General features: G+C 34.2%; 2 protein-coding genes across 14 annotated transcripts in view; one reads left to right on the forward strand and one right to left on the reverse strand.

Moving 5' to 3' along the window:
* LOC142986751 (uncharacterized) overlaps window positions 1-18,910 on the reverse strand; it is a 56,848-nt gene that overhangs the window by 13,076 nt on the left and 24,862 nt on the right. For 3 of the 6 annotated variants that reach the window (XR_012960422.1, XM_076135368.1, XM_076135367.1), the window contains exons 1-5: window positions 4,845-6,044; window positions 2,592-2,906; window positions 1,453-1,582; window positions 261-420; window positions 50-174 (exon numbers count right to left, since the gene is read on the reverse strand). Coding sequence is in view for 5 of the 6 variants with exons in the window: in XM_076135368.1 (XP_075991483.1) it covers window positions 50-174; window positions 261-420; window positions 1,453-1,582; window positions 2,592-2,906; window positions 4,845-5,243 (1,129 nt within the window). In the remaining variant the exon portion in view is untranslated. Of the gene's footprint in view, window positions 1-49; window positions 175-260; window positions 421-1,452; window positions 1,583-2,591; window positions 2,907-4,844; window positions 6,045-9,446; window positions 9,588-9,811; window positions 9,897-13,919; window positions 13,986-14,603; window positions 14,775-18,910 lie in introns of those variants that run through there. The other 3 variants (XM_076135369.1, XM_076135372.1, XM_076135370.1) reach the window with 3 other exon arrangements.
* The window catches only part of Hk (potassium voltage-gated channel subfamily A regulatory beta subunit hyperkinetic), a 48,694-nt gene continuing 42,091 nt past the window's right edge, over window positions 12,308-18,910 (forward strand). For 7 of the 8 annotated variants that reach the window (XM_076135373.1, XM_076135376.1, XM_076135377.1 and 4 more), the window contains exon 1: window positions 14,607-14,791. In XM_076135373.1, coding sequence (XP_075991488.1) covers window positions 14,642-14,791 — 150 coding nt within the window. In that variant the 5' untranslated portion in view covers window positions 14,607-14,641. Of the gene's footprint in view, window positions 12,352-12,435; window positions 12,531-13,749; window positions 13,852-14,606; window positions 14,792-18,910 lie in introns of those variants that run through there. The other variant, XM_076135382.1, reaches the window with a different exon arrangement.

Consider the following 18,910-nt stretch of genomic DNA (forward strand, 5'->3'; position numbering starts at 1 on the left):
ATATAATAATATACAAATACTTGAACATAATGTAATAAACAAAGCCTACATGTGGGAGGCGGCTCCGGCGGCTCTTGTTTTATAGCCGGTGTCTTAGGCATGCGACTCAAGCTGCCGATACTGGTTGTAGTTTTTCGCCTGCTTCGTTGTATCTTATGAATGATTGCGTTTCCACTGAAACAACATAAGCGGTTATCTTACACTGTAGTCAAAAGAAACAACAACAACAACAAACAAAAATGAGTAAATAAATATGTTACCTATTGGTTGTTACGGTGTAAATTGGTTCCGGGCGTGTTTCAGGTTTGGCGTCCTTTTTGACTAAATTTGAACGTTTATTGTCAATCATTGTTTTGGGTTCAGCTTTTACTTTTTCGTCTAAAATTGATGATACTCCTAAATTGCTTAAATACGCTGCATCTGAAAGTGTTTATTAAAACATTTAACGAGTGCTTAAATACACACTCTTCAATTCTTAAACAGATTGCAAGTAACATAATCATACACAAATAACTTTTTAAGCACTTTTTAGATTTCACTGAAACTTGTTACGAAACCAAAATATATACACTTTTTTACTGATTCATTTTAAATTAAAAAACAATTTTATTGCAATAGGGATGCAACATAAAGACTATCTTTAGACTGAATTTGATACAGCGTGGCAAATATGCTACAATTATCCCGACCAGTTACAATTACGCTGATGGGCAGTCTGGGACCGAGTTATCAAATAACCATACTAGCCGGTTCAGCAGTGATTCCCACAAGAAACATAATGCTTCCTAGCGCCAGTATTGTTTGTTGTCATCATATTACAGACAGTATGTGAAAAAACAACCAGGTAATATGATTTTAAGTCCATGTTCCACAAAACGTTCCGTTTCCTATGAATTTCTCAGTAATACTACCTTACTAGTGAAATACTGCACCTACACCACACAAACTATAAATTTATAATAGTGTAGATATTTATAAACTGCTTATCGATTTTCGCTATACGAAAATAGATTGAAATCGAAACACTGAACTTTACAATGCATATTTGATTAAAGTCACCCAGGCTTGCATGCGGCGAATGGCCAGCCATCCGCTACTTCATAATTTAATTTTCTATTCCAATACCTAACTATGCTTCTATCATTAACCAACTTCATAAAAAGCCAGAAATAAACATTACAGTCCTTAATCTATGAAAGTAAAGCCTCATTTATTTGTATTTAAAATTTATCACGATATCTACGTAGTGAAACCATATAATCATAATAGATTGCATATTATGTCAGCCATTTATAATTTCAATAACATACATTAAAAACGGTCGAATTGAGAACCTTCTTTTCGATCGATATCGATTAAACACATAATACTGCCTACGTTGCTCCCTTAATCTCCTTAAATGTGTGTCAGTATATTCAGTAGGTATATAAGTAAACTAAATAAATTAATTACCTGTTTCCGTAGTCCTGCTTGGGTCAAAATGGTTCGGTGGATATGGTTTGACATCTTTCGGATCTTTATATGGATATTTATTATTTCTATTCTCTGCCAGCAGTATCTCACCATAGCTATTATACATCGCCTGAAAAAGTACTAATTGCTATAGAATCTGTCTTTTTAAATAACTCTTGAACCTAATTTTTCTTTAGAGATTAGGATAAATCAAAATGCTTGTTTGAGGGGCCTCTAACATCAATATAATTATTTCTCTTCTACTTTCCTTTACACATACATACAAAAAAAAGAGAAATTCAGTGAATACTGAGAACTTCAGACAGCCGTTAAATGTCCCATTATTATATTCTGTTCTGCCAAAAATGTAATGCAATCTAAATGTTGTAAAAATTTAATTCAATTCAAACAGATAAATTCAACAGCCCTAAAAGCTCCAAATTATGTGATTTGTATTATCAGAAGATAAATATGAAACCAATCAATCACATCTAAGAATTAAAAAGAACTGGAGTTCTTCACTTGGAATAATAAAAATATTTTCATGTTCTGCATGGAACCAGATAATGCATTTACACTCATGTGCATAAAAGCTAAAGTAAGTTAATGTATTCATCAGTTCCAATGTTCTTCTTAATTTTAACTAGTATGTCTTAAGTCAGAACTATTCTAGCCTCCCAATGCCTGATTTGGTTAAGCAACAGTTATGTCATTATAATTGACAAAAAATCTCCATCATTAGGTCCTCTACAATCAAGCCCATGGATGAAATGAGGCCTAAGGACACTGTACTCAGTAAGAAATTGATTACTATTGCCTTCTAATTATACGTCCATCTTAAGCAATCATGTAATTGAAACCGATTAGCAGCGCCGACAAATTGACTCTACTACAATAGCTAGGCGTCTCTGTGCTTATGGCTCACAGACGCAGGATATAAGGCTAAGAGAGGGGAGATAGGCTGAACGAAGAACAAAGGTATGTAGCTTTTGGCTGAGAAGAATGACATACATGAGCAGAAGCCACAAATGCACTGACGGCTAATTTCTTTACCACGCCCCATCACTGTATATTTCTCCAGGCTATTAACACCCACAGTATGTTTGATAAACAAAATATTACAATAATAATTTAATTACCGGTGTAGAAGATCCAGGTTCGATTTTGATAGTCGGCACCGCTGTAGAAGTTGATGGTAATGGCGACACAGACGTCGAGGCCGACGCTGACGTCGACGTAGACGTACACGCTGACGCCGACGCCGCAGCCAAAGCCGTTAATGAAGATAAACTTGCAGAGGGATGTATAGGTATATTTAAAGGTATAGGTATAGGTAATGGTGCTATAGCGGGTCCTGTCAATGGATGTAATACAGAGGACCCAGGAATTGTGAGGTGTGACTGCCGATGTTGGGTGAGTGCTCTCTTGTCCATACGACTCACTTTAGTTTTAAGCTGTAAATGTATAAACAGAGAGTTTTAAGTAAATCATTCAGTGGTGTAAGAGACTGGTAGCTGCAGTTACTTTTATTTCATTTTTAATTATTAAGCAGCATACAGAAAATGTTTTAGTTACAGCAAAATGGCTTGTTGGTGTAAATTTGTACAATGTCACTATTGATATTTGACATAATCATCATAAGCAAGCCAAAGATACAGGAATAAAATTGGATTGGTTTCACAAATGAACGGTCTTTAAATTAGAAAAAACGCATCAGCCAATTTTTGATATGACATGTTGCATTAGTTATTTTGAAACTTAGTTAACAAAGATTTAAAATAGAACTTTCTGTAACCATATCCAACAAATATCAATGCTCATGCTCTAAAATACGCTAGCTGTACATCTTTAACCCACACTTAGCCAGGGCAAGATTCTTTAACATCACTATTAAAATCAATCTTAAAGCATTTTTCAGTCTCATATCATAGCATGACTATAATTACAATTATAATACTATTTGCATGCATTTGCATGAGTAAACACAATACTAAACAGCACTGTCACTATTGAACACTGTGGTGTGACTATAACAAGTTATTAAGTGCTCTTTATATGCAAAATCTGACTATATACATCTTTTATGCCTAAAGTGTTCAAAACTTTACATGTTTCCAAGAATAAACTTTCAAAAGAAAATATTAAACAAAATACTGCCTCCTATCTTAGAGTATTGTTCTTTTTTTATGCAAATAGTACTGCCAATTGATAATAGGTAGTTGAATTCAATCAATAAAATAAAATATAGCTTTTTTAAACATATAATTTGACACTCGCTTAGCTCTGAATTCATTAATTTATGAAAGTGCAATGCAAATGACATTTGCAGCAAATATTTTAGTTAAAAAACTAAATTATATATTAATGTTAGTTAATTACTAGATATGAAATAACTAGAGCAGCTATGAGCTAAGCATCTAAAGCAATAATATGAATAAGCTATAAAATATTTTATTTATTTCCTGACTACCCCCTTTCCCGCCACTAAGTGCCTATTATAAACTATTCATTTAGTAAATCTAATCTGCAAATTACACAATCTATATGCAGTTTACTAAACAGTAGGTAGGCACATAGAACTATGATAATAATTTATACTTTGTAATACAATTAATCTAATATTACATTCTAAACTGGGAAGTGCTGTAGGAAATCTATTTGAAATATCTTATCTACAATAATATTAATAACATAAACAGTAAATCTAGATTTTACATAACTTGTGAAATGTATAAATATATTATAATTTTTCAATCATCTGCCTACCTATAAGTGTTATAAATCATATGTGTTACCTGTATACTATGTGTTAACCAAATATAATAACATTGTTTTTCACAGTCAGCAATTACAAGCTTTGTTTGTCAACATTAACATCATAGGTTAAGTGATGTACATTACTTCCATAGCAGAATAAATGGTACTAAATTCTATTTAAATTATAACTACTTGTATATGTACACAAGCTGATGTGCGTAATCTATAATATAATAGTGAATAATCATAAATACTTATATGTATACATCTTATAATGTACCAATAACACTACTTAAAAAAATGCTATATACATTTAACTAAGAATTAAGAAAATGAATGTGCGTTTGTTATATATTATAAAAACTACACAAAATTAAGTGTTATTATGTTACAATCGCTTTGTCATATTACATTTGGAATGTAACATCATTTCTTTCGCCCTTAGAACAAGTTTGATAGCATATTATTTCATATAAAATAGAAAATTGAATATAAACTCATTAGTTGAGATGCTTAGGCATGCTAATAGAATATAGCTTGAATATTTTATAAACAATAAATTACAACTGTTACAACGCACAGCCACTTCTAAGTATAATGTTTTACTATAATTTCTAAGGATTGATTCTACTCACCGTATCATTTTCTTGTTTCAATGCTTGATACACTTTGTCTTTTTTAGATATAACATCATTTTGTTGTTGAATTAAATCCAGATGATAGACAAGTAGCTCTTTCAGTTTTTTGTTTTGGTTCTCAGCAGCTGTGAGGCGCTCTGAGAGCCTTGCGATCTCTGTATTTGTGCTCACTACTAAATCCTTCTGATCAGTGACAACACAATGTGTAGAGATTTCCACGGCCTTGTCCAGTGAAAGAGTTTGTCGGCGGTCGGAACCCTCCGAGTGACATGCGTATATGTGGTCAAACGGAAAAGTCAGTGCCAAAGTGTCTTTCGATTCCAAAGGATCTAAAGTAGACAGATTCGCTGAGAGATTCACCAAATTCGATTCATTTACACTACTGCGACTGTTCATTTTTATAGGGAACCAATCGTAAGTCACCTACGACGAGCCTGCCGGCTGTCAAATACTAACTAACCGACACTACACTTTTGTTCGTTTCATTACAACTGAATTGATCATCTGATATAACGTACACATTAGCACATATTAAAATCGATGTCCACAGTTAATCAACAGCATTACATTGTCAAAACAGCGACAAACCTATGTAATATAGTATTCTATTCTGACATTTCTTTCACGCACATGCAAAATGATAAAAGACGCATAATAGCTGTGCAAGTGATCAATTCACGAATATTATGTAGCAAATACGTCCGAAAGTAAATCATTTGTAATTATTAATAAGTAATTATATTACTTTTATGATAAAATCACTAATTTATGGCAAAGTTTTTGAGTAAATTGAATAAAAATTGAAAAAATTCATCAACTAGCGTCAAGGCGTCAACCGTAGACATTTTTTTATTTTTTTTCTGCTCACTACTCCTTTGCGAACAGCCTCCATGATAGGGCGGAGAATGAACGGTGGATATTCTCGCTAGTCTCACCGATAAATGTTTAGAGGTTAGAAGCTGTCATGAATTTAGTTCGGGTAACATTAACTATTAAAATACTAGAAAATACTTTAAAAAAGCGACGAAATTTAATAATATAGCCGGCAAATAAATTTGATATTCTGGAAAAAAACAAAATTTACTTTACATTACTACCTACCTACGTAAAAAATAATTTATATTATGCAATGAATTACCTTCGGCTTAGGTGTCCTGACACTTTTAAATAAATTATTTAATACATATTAATTACACAGTGAAGACAAATTAAATGGAAGATTAATAAACTCCGTACATTACCACCTCTTTGATTAAATAAAAACGGTTCTAACTAATATTATTAGTACCTACTAAGTACTAGCTAGTACTTAAATATTTTTTTTACAAATTATAGGTACTTTGTATCCGAGCCGTTCGATGGTTTTTTTTATTTTTAACGCTATTACATTAATTATTTGAGTCAGTAAACGTTTAATCAAATCACTAGCATTTATAATCATTTATTTAATCACAGTTAGAGAGCGCGATAGAAACAAGCTGGTGCATACCTACCTATTGATTGGACGTTAATATTATGGTGCCAAACTAAAATCTCGATACAGATGGCGCTACGAGCGACTGTACAATTAATTATTTTAGTTATTATATACCTCCCTATATGTAATTGTAATTTTGATTAGTTACGTAATAATAATATTCTGAGTGTTCGAGGTGGTAGTCGCGCGCTTTCAAAATTAGTGCGTTACCAATGGCAATACTGTATTGATTCCTTCATTCTCTCAATAGTAACGGATTTTCTAATCTCTATTATTAAGATATCTAAGGATTACCGATATGATTTTTTTATATTTTATTTACACATAACATCACGCCTTTGTTGGTCAAGTAGACAGCAATTCAAGTTACCTACTAATTTTTAACTTAATTTTAGCAACAATAAAATAATACATTTAAAAATAGTAGGTACCTATTAGGTATATCGGCCCCAAAATCAAACCAGAGACTTCGTGGTCGTATTAAAAACAATTCATCGGTACCTATAGATATGTTTGTTCAGAATGGTTTAAAACGGTACAAAAATGAGCGACGGCAACCAAAGTAGGTAAAGCATAGTCTCTCGTGCAACATCCAAAAAGAAATATCGGCAATCTTCCTCTGTAGTGTAACTTTTGTACATTACAGCCAAAAGTTGTCTGAGCAATACGTACCTACTTATTTATTAATGTTGATACATACGACACAAAATCTAACCTAGATCAATCAATGGAATTTTTTTTACGACATGATTAGGTATAACGATACCTATTATAAGAAAATAAATTCAGACTCTTTGGTTTAACTATTATACGAGTTTTCGTCGTTACTTGCCACATCCAACCTACCTACCTACCTACCTACCGCTCGCTCCCCTGCTCGCTTTAAATAAACCCGAGCCGGCCCTCAAACGTTTTATTTAAATTTGATATAATATATTATAATAATATTTATAGTATTTAGTTATTATAGGTAACCTAGTGATTGTGAGAAACGGGTAAACCTACCTAAATATACGTATGAGTATTTATTGCATCGTCTATCTGCTGAGTCAAATTTCGGACGAATCGGGATTTGTGGACTAATATTATTAAGCATTGGGCTGTCTTCAAGCGGGGCTATCAAATATGTAGGTACCTACCTTACTACTTATCTACATCGATCACTTGCACAAAAAAAATCTTGGATTACTATGGTTAAAAAAAAACAAGAACGTATCTTATCCCAAAAAAAAAGACTTATAGGGTAACCGGGTGACAATGAATATCGGACGAAAAGGTTATGACGTCGCCAAAAACGGGACGTTTAGCAAGCCTAGTATGCATGCAAAATTTACTTACTTGTTTAATTTTAGCTAAGTACTTACAAATGCTAATGTGTCTTCAAGGTTTGTGAGATTGATCATGAATCGATCATAAAATAGACGTAATACTTACTAAAGAGGTAACTATCGTCACCTAATTCGTCCATAATTCCGTCCGTTGGTTTACGATGGTCCCAATTTTTGTCCCATATTAGGGATACTTATCCGACGTCGTATATGCGTTTTTTTACTGTGATTGGGTCCGTAACATCATCAAATATTGTCGTTTTTATTTTTCCCGTGGTACCTAATTAAAATATTTAGTTTTTATTAAAATAAAATAGCAGATATTACTATGTACTCTAATTTTGAATCCTAATGGGATAGTAGGAAAAATATATAAATATTATTCAGTTCATAATAAATCTATAATAGACAATAACTTTTTTATTAAACCCTACCTATGTAATTAACTGTATTTATGGCTAAAATTACTTGCTAATTTTACTTAGGTAAATTATATCTAGGTAAAACCTTACGTTAGGCTTATTATAAAAGCCCTCTCGGCAGGGGCTTGAATAAAATTTAACTGGTAATCAGCTTTGTTCACAATACTCTCTATTCCTAACCTCGCTTAATTACAATTTACATATCAGTCATCAGAGTCATCACAATCAATACACAATATTGTAAGAACACAACAACAGTACCATAATATATCCGCTTTGTTCTTTCATTATTCAATACCCTTACAAAAAAGCAAAGGGTATCAAATATGTAGGTACAGTGAGCTTTTCCTCCTATTGATTACTCACTGGAACGTATTCAGCGCTTCAGTCAATTCTACGGGAAATGCACTCTGTCTTTTTAATACTTAATGGGCTTTAGGGCTTAATAAATACTTATACGTAGGTACATACCACACACCAGCTATAAAGCTAGCTCGCAACATTGTTCCCCAAAACTATAAAACTTCTACTAGGACAATGACTGAATCCAATTCGGGTAATTTAACATTGCGTAGCCTTACATACAATATATTATTATGGGCGACATTCATACCTATACATAGTACGACAGTAGGATTATAAAATATGAGAATAAATCTATTTTTAGTGAAAAAATTGATCCAACCGTAACTGTTGAATAAATTTGGTTACAAGCGATTGCTGGCCCTTAGATATTTTCACAGTTATTTCTCATTCCATATCATATTAGTTAGAGATAGGTACAAAGATGAGACTTTGACCTAATTTTATCAGGCACTACCTTCAGTATCAAAACTTTTCATACAAATTACCTACGTCCAGTGCCGATGGATATAAATGGCTTAAATGTTTTATATAGATGTACCGCATCAAACACGTAGGTCGGTAAACCTACGATAACGTGACATAAAGACTCATTTAAATTTAATTTTTATTTTACAGTCTTTTTCATTTCTACTCACTTGTACGTAACTATCAGTTTCTAAGTGTTAGTATGTAGTGGTTTCTAAAGTTCCATTTATCAATGCTGGCGGGAATAATAGCTAACACAAATTACAGGTTAGTACTTCCACTTTAAAACCTTTAAACCTTCGTTTTAACTATGTTAACTATCAAACAATTACATAACCTAATACAAGTAAGTTTCTTCAATTTATCCTCAATACCACTTTTATATGTGAGTTCAATTGTCCACAGCCTTACAAACATTAATTAGAATCTACCCTGGCTAAATAGGGGTTGTGGCTGTTAAACCCCGCTTCAGTTTAATAGTAATTTTATAGTCATTTGCCCTTTTAAGAAACTGTATTCTTAGATATCGTGTTGTACTTACCGACACGATCGTGTCCGAACGACCTATTCTTTGTCGTCTCATTTTGGCGGTTTATGTAACGTTCCTTCGTTCAGTCTGGATAACGGCAGTCACCACCAGCGGGTTGAAGAACACATATGGAAGTAAACAGTACATATTGGAGATACTCTAAATTAAACAATAACACTAGATAAATTGAGATGAAAACACCCTAATTACTGTAGGGTACATCTATTTTATGGTTTTATTATTGTTGTGGGTAGATAGGTACTTTAGTACGGTCACAAATGTTTTATTAAATTATGTATAACATGTATTCTGTTGGCAAAGATTGTAATTTTCAGTTTTATAACTTTGTAGTATTGGTATATTCAAATACAAATTACCTTGTTAGTACGTGGTTGAGATATTCACACTATTAATAAAATTGTAAGTACACACTTCTTAACCAAAGTAATGGTAACATCAAAGTAACACACATGCAAGTTATTTGATAAACATTTAATTAAGCGGGTGAGGGAAGGTATAATCAGAATGCATGATTATGGACTTGATGGTATCTGCATCTAGATGATCACAATTTTTTTGGGTTATATTGAAACTAGTTTTTTTTCGCCAATGACATAATAACGTTTTACGATGAATGCCTCGAATTTTAGAATATGAAGAAAACGCAGTTTAAATGCAATGAGAAAATGAGGGGACTGATTTTCTGTTTGTGCGTTTTTTAAGATTATTCCAATGGTTCGATATTAAATGGATAAGCAAGATTTATTTTCGTTTATTCAATTGATTTAAATTATTTTCTAGTTGCCCATTGCTGTCGATGATATCATTGTTAATCAAGGAGCACAAAAAATGTCCTTTTTAATGTATGGAGTAGCATATGATGATTATTTATTTATTAATCACATTATGATTAATTAATACATTTTTATTATAGCGATTTTGATAATCATGTATTATTTAACTCACTGTTATTGTAGTAAAACTTACTTCTGTAATTTATGCATTGTTTTTTAAAAGATGTTTTGTGTTGTATACAAGAATGTATGTCGTAAAGGTTATCTTATTCATGGGGCTAAGTGAATAGCTGAGATCTCATACTCTGTAACAATAATATTTAAATGTGTTAGGTTATCTAAAGTGTCATCTTTCAGGATGTTTACGCCTAAGAAAATACTAAGCCTGTAGATTCTGAGATACTTTTTATGTAGTACCTACGCATTTCCCCTATTCTATTATGTATGTAGCTCCTCAATTATTTATTAGGAAGATACATCACTTGCCTATAGTCTGGTTTTTTACAATAGAAATACAATGTTGTCAGTGTAACAAAGATTCCTGAAGTCAAATGTTAATGTATTTAAGTTTATGGTAATAGGTACCAGGGAATTATTGAATAAGATTTAACTTTGTTCCTACTGCCTGTCTTTTCAATGCAGAGGAAGTAGGTATAGAATGTTTTGTGTGCTACAAATGATAACATTTTGACATAGATGAAAATCTTAAGTAATTTGAATAAATCTTTGTTGTTAGCTGTCGAAGATTGCTTGTGCCATTTTCTTTTTGAAAACATGACATATGTCTGCAATGTTTTCAGGTATAAATTAAATATTATTAATATATTGAGTGGCTTTGAAGCGTCAAAACTCAGGTACTATTACTTACTTCTAATTATGCAGTTTGTAGAAGCACTAAATGATATGTATAATATAACTTAGTAGCATCAAAACTCATATATTTTTGCGTACTTTTGATTGGGCAGGGTACCTCAGATAAGTTAGTATATTGTCAGGCACCTTAAGATAAACCTAAAGGTAGCGTATCTTAGGTATTATTATAGTTTGGAATGATTAAGATGGTTCTACTCCATTTTTAACGGCTACAATAAATAGTCACACTATTCCACCCAACCCTTGCAACAGGATAATGAAAATTATTTATTTTTTAAAGCTCTAATAGCTAAAAACGATTAGAGAAGTTCTGTTTTTGTCCTTTATATTTCGTAATTCATTCATTTTGTTTCAACAACAATGCAGAGGCTAACTCTAAATTATAAAAATATTTATTATTTATAACATTTTTTACATGTTATCTTTATCTTTTTATGCCGTCACATAGTGTGTAAACTTGAAGCATAAACCCAGAACAGATAATGATTTAACCCCAAATCCCCCTCGTCTGGGTTCGGGTCTCCTTCAATGAAAGGGGTGGAGGCTGGGGAGAAATAAAAACAACCCCCCCAAGCTCCGGGGGAATTATGTTTGACAATCCGAGGTAATTTCATTTTTAACTGTGTATCTTGTACAATATTACGATTTTAAAATGGAGGATTGTCCTTTGATGTATTAGAAAGATATAGCTTTTGTGGTGTTTAAGATTTAAAAGTTGTATTGTTATACAAAAAGTCTTGTATGTTTCTGAACCATCTAATGAAAGGAATTTGTTGCTTCGAGTCAAGTATTGTTGATAAACAGTCATTTCAACCAAACAAACTTTTTTTTTTTAGTTTGGTACATGTTTTAAAATAATATCCAACAGCAATTTATGCCCATGATTATTGAAGAGAAACAGAACAAAGCTATTGGTTTAAACATAAAATTTGGGTAAAATAAGGCTTGTAAGGCAACGTTTGTTTGTTTTTCACTGTGTGGCCTTTACAAAGAGTCAAATACAAGGGACTGTAGCGTTGCTAAAACGCGGTGAAGCGTCTTGGCCAGTTGCCAATCAGTTCCATACAACGTAACTTCACTGTGAATCTACCATGAAAATAAACGTCTATGAATAAATTCTTACGGTTAATACGTTTCAGTCTACGTTCGAAGTTGTTAGACGTGATCGGAATTTTTCAGTTTCACTTAACGTTGTTGTGAATTTGTAAAACTGGCGCATCAGTTTTGGATATCGTACCATCCACCGACTGGTAGGTGTATGGAAGACAACAAACTGTGTCATCTTGTTTTTTATTTGTTTCGCGTGATAAATATTTTGAAACATTGTTGATTAGGAGCCAAACATGCCTCCAGCGGTGACGAGACGCCCCCTATTCCTGAGGAGGAGCTCGAGCAGCAAAAGATTGAACATGAGAGGCAAGTCCAGAAGGTAATGTCATTTGAAATTCATTTATGTTATAATTATTTTGATTAGCTCAAATTATAGTACCTCCTTAAGATATGTTTGAGTGTCTAGACAAACTAAATTGAATTTCTTACTATTGTTTGCCAAAAGCGACAAAATCATGTCAAATTATGTCAATTCAACTTCAACACGCACTTAATTATTTACCATAGTTTCATATCAAATTCATGAATAGTTAAGAACCATTTTCAAATATTTCTCTTTGACTTCAAAAAGTAATTTACTAGAAATATTATTAGAAACTGCCGTAAAAGAAGGTTAATCCTCATAAATAGTATAAATATTACACACGTTATATAGAAGGTATCATCTTAGATCTAGACAGGAAATGGCTGCCAGAAAAAACACCAATAAAGTAAAACAATAAACATTTATTATTTATCATGCATTTTCAAACATTGAGTACTTACATGCGAAGTACAGAAAATTTATTAGTCAATAACATAGCACTCAGTACTTAGTCACATTAATAACAACTCACAAAAAGCCAAAAAAAACTTAAAGACATTTACAAATAGTTCCTTAACTAAAACAGTATGAATGATGAAAGTATGACTGATGTGAATGAGTTAGGTCTTATTATTTATTCAATCTCTCAAAATTCAATGAGTAGGTAATTAACCTGACTACTCTCAGCTAGCCCGCCCTCTCAACCCTGTTATAAGTGAATCTAGTTAACTTGTTGAAGATAGTAAACTAAATAATGTTAGCAATTCACTCCCCGTCTACCGTGGGAGCCTTCCATTCATGAAATAATGGCTTCAACAAACATTCGTAAGTTAGTTCAACACATTAGCATATTGAACTGTTTCACAGCGTCACTGTTTCCAAATTAAATGTAATTACAACTGAGCTTTATTTAAAACGCAGCTCGCCATTAACTGCAAATTTAATGATAAGTCTCAATTATTTAAATCCTAGGACTCAACAAGTGCGCTAACCAAATTATTTGGTCACTCAAGCATAATTAACTTGATTGGCATGATGATTTTATTGTAATTTAATGTGCCAAAAACTTCTCAACAGTATATACTTGTCTGTAGAGCATTATGCGACTACCCTAAGCTATGGTACCCATAACTCTTGAATAAATACTTTAATTAACAGCCTGGTTGTAAGTCTTTTACTAACAACACTAGGCTAATCAATATATTTGTCTACAACACTTTTGGTAATATTTAAGGAGAAAGTGTGCCAAGCGAGGGAAGCAGAAGAGATAAGACAGCTCGACATTGAGTTGCTTCATCAACGGGCTATCGAAGCTGAGGAGGAGCAGAAGAGAGAGGTAACATCAATCACTTTTATACTTAGATAACCATTGATAAATGAATTCGAATCATGAATGTAGCTCACCAAGGTAATGCGACATCTTCAGACATTCCTGCCACCCGGCAGACCACAGCACACGTCCAACGGTAACTGGAGAGAGATATATTAACACTGATTAGTAAAAATCACAACACAATTCACACTTGATACACTTAAGACTTCGTTACACTTTGAATTTGCTTAATGGTTCACGTTATCTAACAGTACTGAACATTTGAATATTCCATTTTATTCACTCACTGCTTGAGGATTTTATTAATGTTCTCAATGTGGTTAGCTACCAGCTACACAATATGTTAACGGAGCACTGTGAGTGAACACAAATTGGTACTAAATTATTGCAAGTCACAACGGGCGGAAGCGATCGATAATGGCATATAACCTATTTGTAAGAAAAGGGTTTGTTAGGTTTTAAAATCACTGTAAACACTTTGTAATTTCTCACAAACAATAACACAATACTAGCAGAGGCATCAGCGGTCTCGGACACCTCCATCGGGGCTCAGATGACCCAGATTTATCCCGGACGCCGATCTACATACGAGGTCGCCATTTGCAATGCAACTATTTGTCATTGCACTAAGGACGATAAATCACGATATTTCATTACAAATAAATCTAGGCGCAGCGTTTCTGTATGTTAAATACCCGAATTGCATTGGAAATGAACAATTAAGATAGGCTAAAGCACGCAAGCACTATATTTACCTATTATGTAAGATGTCTAGTGTTTGTGTCCGGATTCGATGCAGATTGCGGAGGCCGTGCACGCCGTCGAAGAACTCCGAGGGATGAACACGTCGTGGTCGCACCACCGGCTCTGCGACCTGCAGCGGCAGGCGGCGCGGCTCCGTCACAGTCGGCCCTCGATCCCGGACACTACGAAATACCACCGCGTTAGTACTGGTTCATTACAACGTCAGACCTATCTATTTTCCTATCGACCTTTTGATAACGACACATGCGCGAAAGTGCAATGCAACAACCATCCATCTCAGTTTGGCCTATTAAAAACTGGCGTGGGTAGGAGCCGTGGGTGCGCACCGGTTAGGGGGTGGCGCCACCCACTTTAAACTTTTACTTTTTCTGGATTCGTTCTCCGATGCACTAAGATGGCTTCGCATTAAACATTATGCGTAATGTTCTAATTAAGGGATATTTTTCTTAGTTTAAGGGAAATTTCAATTGTTGTAGTTAACATTTCGTGATTAGGGGCTGTATATAAATTAAGTACATAAATGTTATTGTTTCCAAAATTTTCCGTATTATCATGCTAGTTTCTCACGGGGTAGGCAAAGGCTGAAGATGTGTCTCATTTCATAATTCCATAGATAGGTAAAAAAGCATGGCTTTAACTAAAAATAAGCTTAACACTTTAACGAATGGAATACCAAATGTATATCCAATTTTAATGTGATATACTGACCATATTGATTTGTCATCGCTTTAAACAATAACTCTCAATCAACGCGTGGCTAGTAGGGGTTGAAATTGGTGTGATTGAAATTGGAATGGCAAAAAATTTGCTATTTGCAGGAGATAAAAATAAAACAACATGTTATTTTCGTTAGTTTAGTTTTACGTATTTTCTAAAGCTATTAACGTATAAATTATTGTTTAGGCTCTTGTAAACACAATCATAGAAAGCTTCAAAGTAGAAACACATATTATGTTTTTATAAAAACTTTACTGATTTAGAGGTATAATATTTAATGCCTCTAACGATCAAGAAAGGCCAGTTTCGATATCTTTGTAGGCTCAAGACATTTTAATCATATATCAACGATTAAAAGAATATCAGGAGAATATAAATAGAACTTTCTGTACACTCTGTAACTTTAACTATCAGATAGAAATATACGTTAAATGGTAGATATCCGAGAGTCGTCAAACCGGCTCTTATGTTTTTACTGTCATTTTTCTTAGACTGCCTCTGTTAATCGTCTGACTCGACTGTTAATCATGAGGTCTCGGGTTCGATTTCCGGGTCGGGCAAAGTACTATTGGTCTTTTCTCATTTTTAATAGAATATTTCTCAAAAATGATTTATGTGTTCGGTAGATAGCGATAAGTTCGGCCACTATTACATGGGGCTAATATTGTTAAAGGCGAAACGTAGGTGTATCTCATACATCTCTAGGCTCTTGCTTTACCAACATTTTCGCTTCTTAACAACCCGAAAGATGACGTTATATTTATTCTTAATTTTAATTCATTTTTCGTTGGTATGAAAGGTAAATGTTTTATCGTTATGTCACTTTATAAACGAGCCAATTTAAGTGGGTTAGCTTTAATGGTGCATGTGGCAGTAGCCCGCCATAACGATTTAATGGGTGTCGTGGTTTTAATTACCATGCGAAGCCAACGCTTGTTTGGTTAAATAATTAAGTGCTGTTTTAGGGTTTTGGTTATACTTTTTACTCTTGTTTTGTACGTACATTTTTAAAGTATCAGGCTATTCAGATACTTATCATTTATTTCGTAAACTTTGTACGAAGTAATGAAATGGTCATATAATTTATGCTCTTTTGGAAATACTGGTTAGTTTTTGATTGTCAATTTATTGTTTCCTACAATTAGATATTGATGGTTAACGGTTACAGCTAGTAAATTGGTGTCTTATAAGTTGTCTCAAACAGATTAACTGTACCTATGCCTGATACATCTATACTAATATTATAAAGCTGAAGAGTTTGCTTGTTTGTTTGTTTGTTTGTTTATTTGAACGCGCTAATCTCAGGAACTACGGCTCCGATTTGAAAAATTCTTTCAGTGTTAGATAGCCCATTTATCGAGGAAGGTTATAGGCTATATATCATCACGCTACGACCAATAGGAGCAGAGCAGCAGTAAAAAATGTTACAAAAACGGGGAAAATTTTGACCCTCACTTATGTGACGCAAGCGAAGTTGCGCGGGTCAGCTAGTTAATAATGAAAGTCATTGTCGATTAAGATAACATTCGCATCAAAGTTAAAAAAAATCAATCGCGCTTCGGGGGACATGACATGAGTCAATGACCGGCGTTAAGCCAAAATTTTCCTCAGAGATTTCCTTTAAGACGTAGATATACGGGAAAATGAGAAATGTTATTTGAAATTCGTTCATCCATCCTCTCGGGAGTTGAAACCTTCAATGTTTTTTAGCTTGTAGTACGAGGAGTATTTGTGTTTCGATAAAGAAAGAGGCATGATAAATGATAATATTTTTGAAAATTCATCAGAAGGGTAAAATAGAGTGGCATTTATAGATTTGACTCGATGACTATCTTAAAATGTTATAACTCTTAATTTTGTTGAATAAATTACGCTTAAAAATATAGGTACATAGATACTAGTAAGATTGTTCAGAAAATAAGGCTCATCATTATATTTTTTTTATAATTTGAAATTTGAGATTTTCCGACACACACATAATAATCTATGTAAATTTTGTAACCGTGACGAAATTAATTAATAAGTATTCTAATTGACGCGACACTATAACTAGACTATGTATTATTGTCTCGCGGGGGGACGGTGGCTTCGCCCCTGCTGCGCCGACCGCCCGCGGCTTCGCCCCTAGTGCGCCGACCGGGTGCCGCGCGCCGCCACGACGCGCCGACGCGACCGCCCGATGCGTCGCACTGCGCCGACGCGAGCGCCCGCCGCCGCGCCACGCAAGCCTCCCAACTCGCCCCGGCCAACAACTTCATAGCGCGAAAGCCTCTATGTTACCCACAGTACATACATACGTACCATCACGTATGCTATACCCAAACGGTGCAGGCAGAGGTGTATGAAATATACACGTGTTTCGCTATTGCAATGTTTGTCTATTGCCATACATTTAACAAGCTAGAAAAGATTGAACTACTATTGAGACTGTTCTGATATAAATTAGAAAAGCCTTAAATCACTTTGCTTCATGATTAGCAGTCGTTTTACACTACTGCCTAGCTAGAACATTTGTCCGTAATTTTTGACAAATTTAAATATATTTATCATTACGCGAGCATTAGGTACATGCAATATCTAATGAATTCATCTCTTCTATATACATGGTCCGAACATTAAAAAAAATTCGTCAACAAGCAGTTACCCAGTCCGATCCTGTGGATTAAATGAGCAGAAATTTTCCGCCCTTAATGATGCACAAAAATATTACAAAAGCATCTATTAGGGGGTTAAATAGAGCATCAATGGATGTTTCGAAAATGTATCCCAAAAAGAGGGATCCAATACCTTAATTATTTGTATTTAGAATAAGAAAGGATGAGGCTCAAGTTCAAAGTCTGTGTTATTCCGAAATTTGAAAGTATGGAAAACAGTGTGATATGATTGGCATATAAGGGTACAGAATAAGTATTTGCATAGAATGCTCTAGATGTGGTCACGTTGGTAGTGGCGGAGGGTCCACTACAAGCAATTGGCTGGGAGACATCCCACGGTACGGAAATAGCACTGGGGTCGATTTGACTCGTTAGGTTCGGTTATGCTGCGGCTACACTAGATGGCGAAGATTCGTGTCATGACATAAGTTCGGGTTCGTACCATGACGAAGCTTGGCCCCATAAAAATAAGCGTCGCGATAATTAGAGATGAAGGAAGAGATGGTTGCGAATATGGTAGTTTATAATACTAGTCTCACAATCAACCAAAGAGCGTGTGAAGCCAAACGCACGAAATTAGTCGCGGCAAAACCTTTTGATGTGCGGTAAATTACCGACAGCAACGAGAAGGGCATTTTTATTCGTTAAGATGTTTTGCGTTTTTATAAAAAAACCTCCCGTATTCCTCTTGTGTCGCGGGGACTTTTACAACGATACAAACAACGGCCACAAAGTACAACCAACCAAAACGCAATGGTGGTGCCGTTGCGAGCACCTTAACTACTACGCCACAGAGGCCGTCATTGCGACAACGCAAATCTTCGCGTTTTCGCGATAGTGTGGCTCCAGCATTACATATACATAAATGCATACTGATAACATAGAACTATCCCGTAGTTTATCAGTTAAAGCGACAATATAATTAT

Source organism: Anticarsia gemmatalis, chromosome Z (genome assembly GCF_050436995.1).
Source record: "Anticarsia gemmatalis isolate Benzon Research Colony breed Stoneville strain chromosome Z, ilAntGemm2 primary, whole genome shotgun sequence".
Taxonomy (NCBI): domain Eukaryota; kingdom Metazoa; phylum Arthropoda; class Insecta; order Lepidoptera; family Erebidae; genus Anticarsia; species Anticarsia gemmatalis.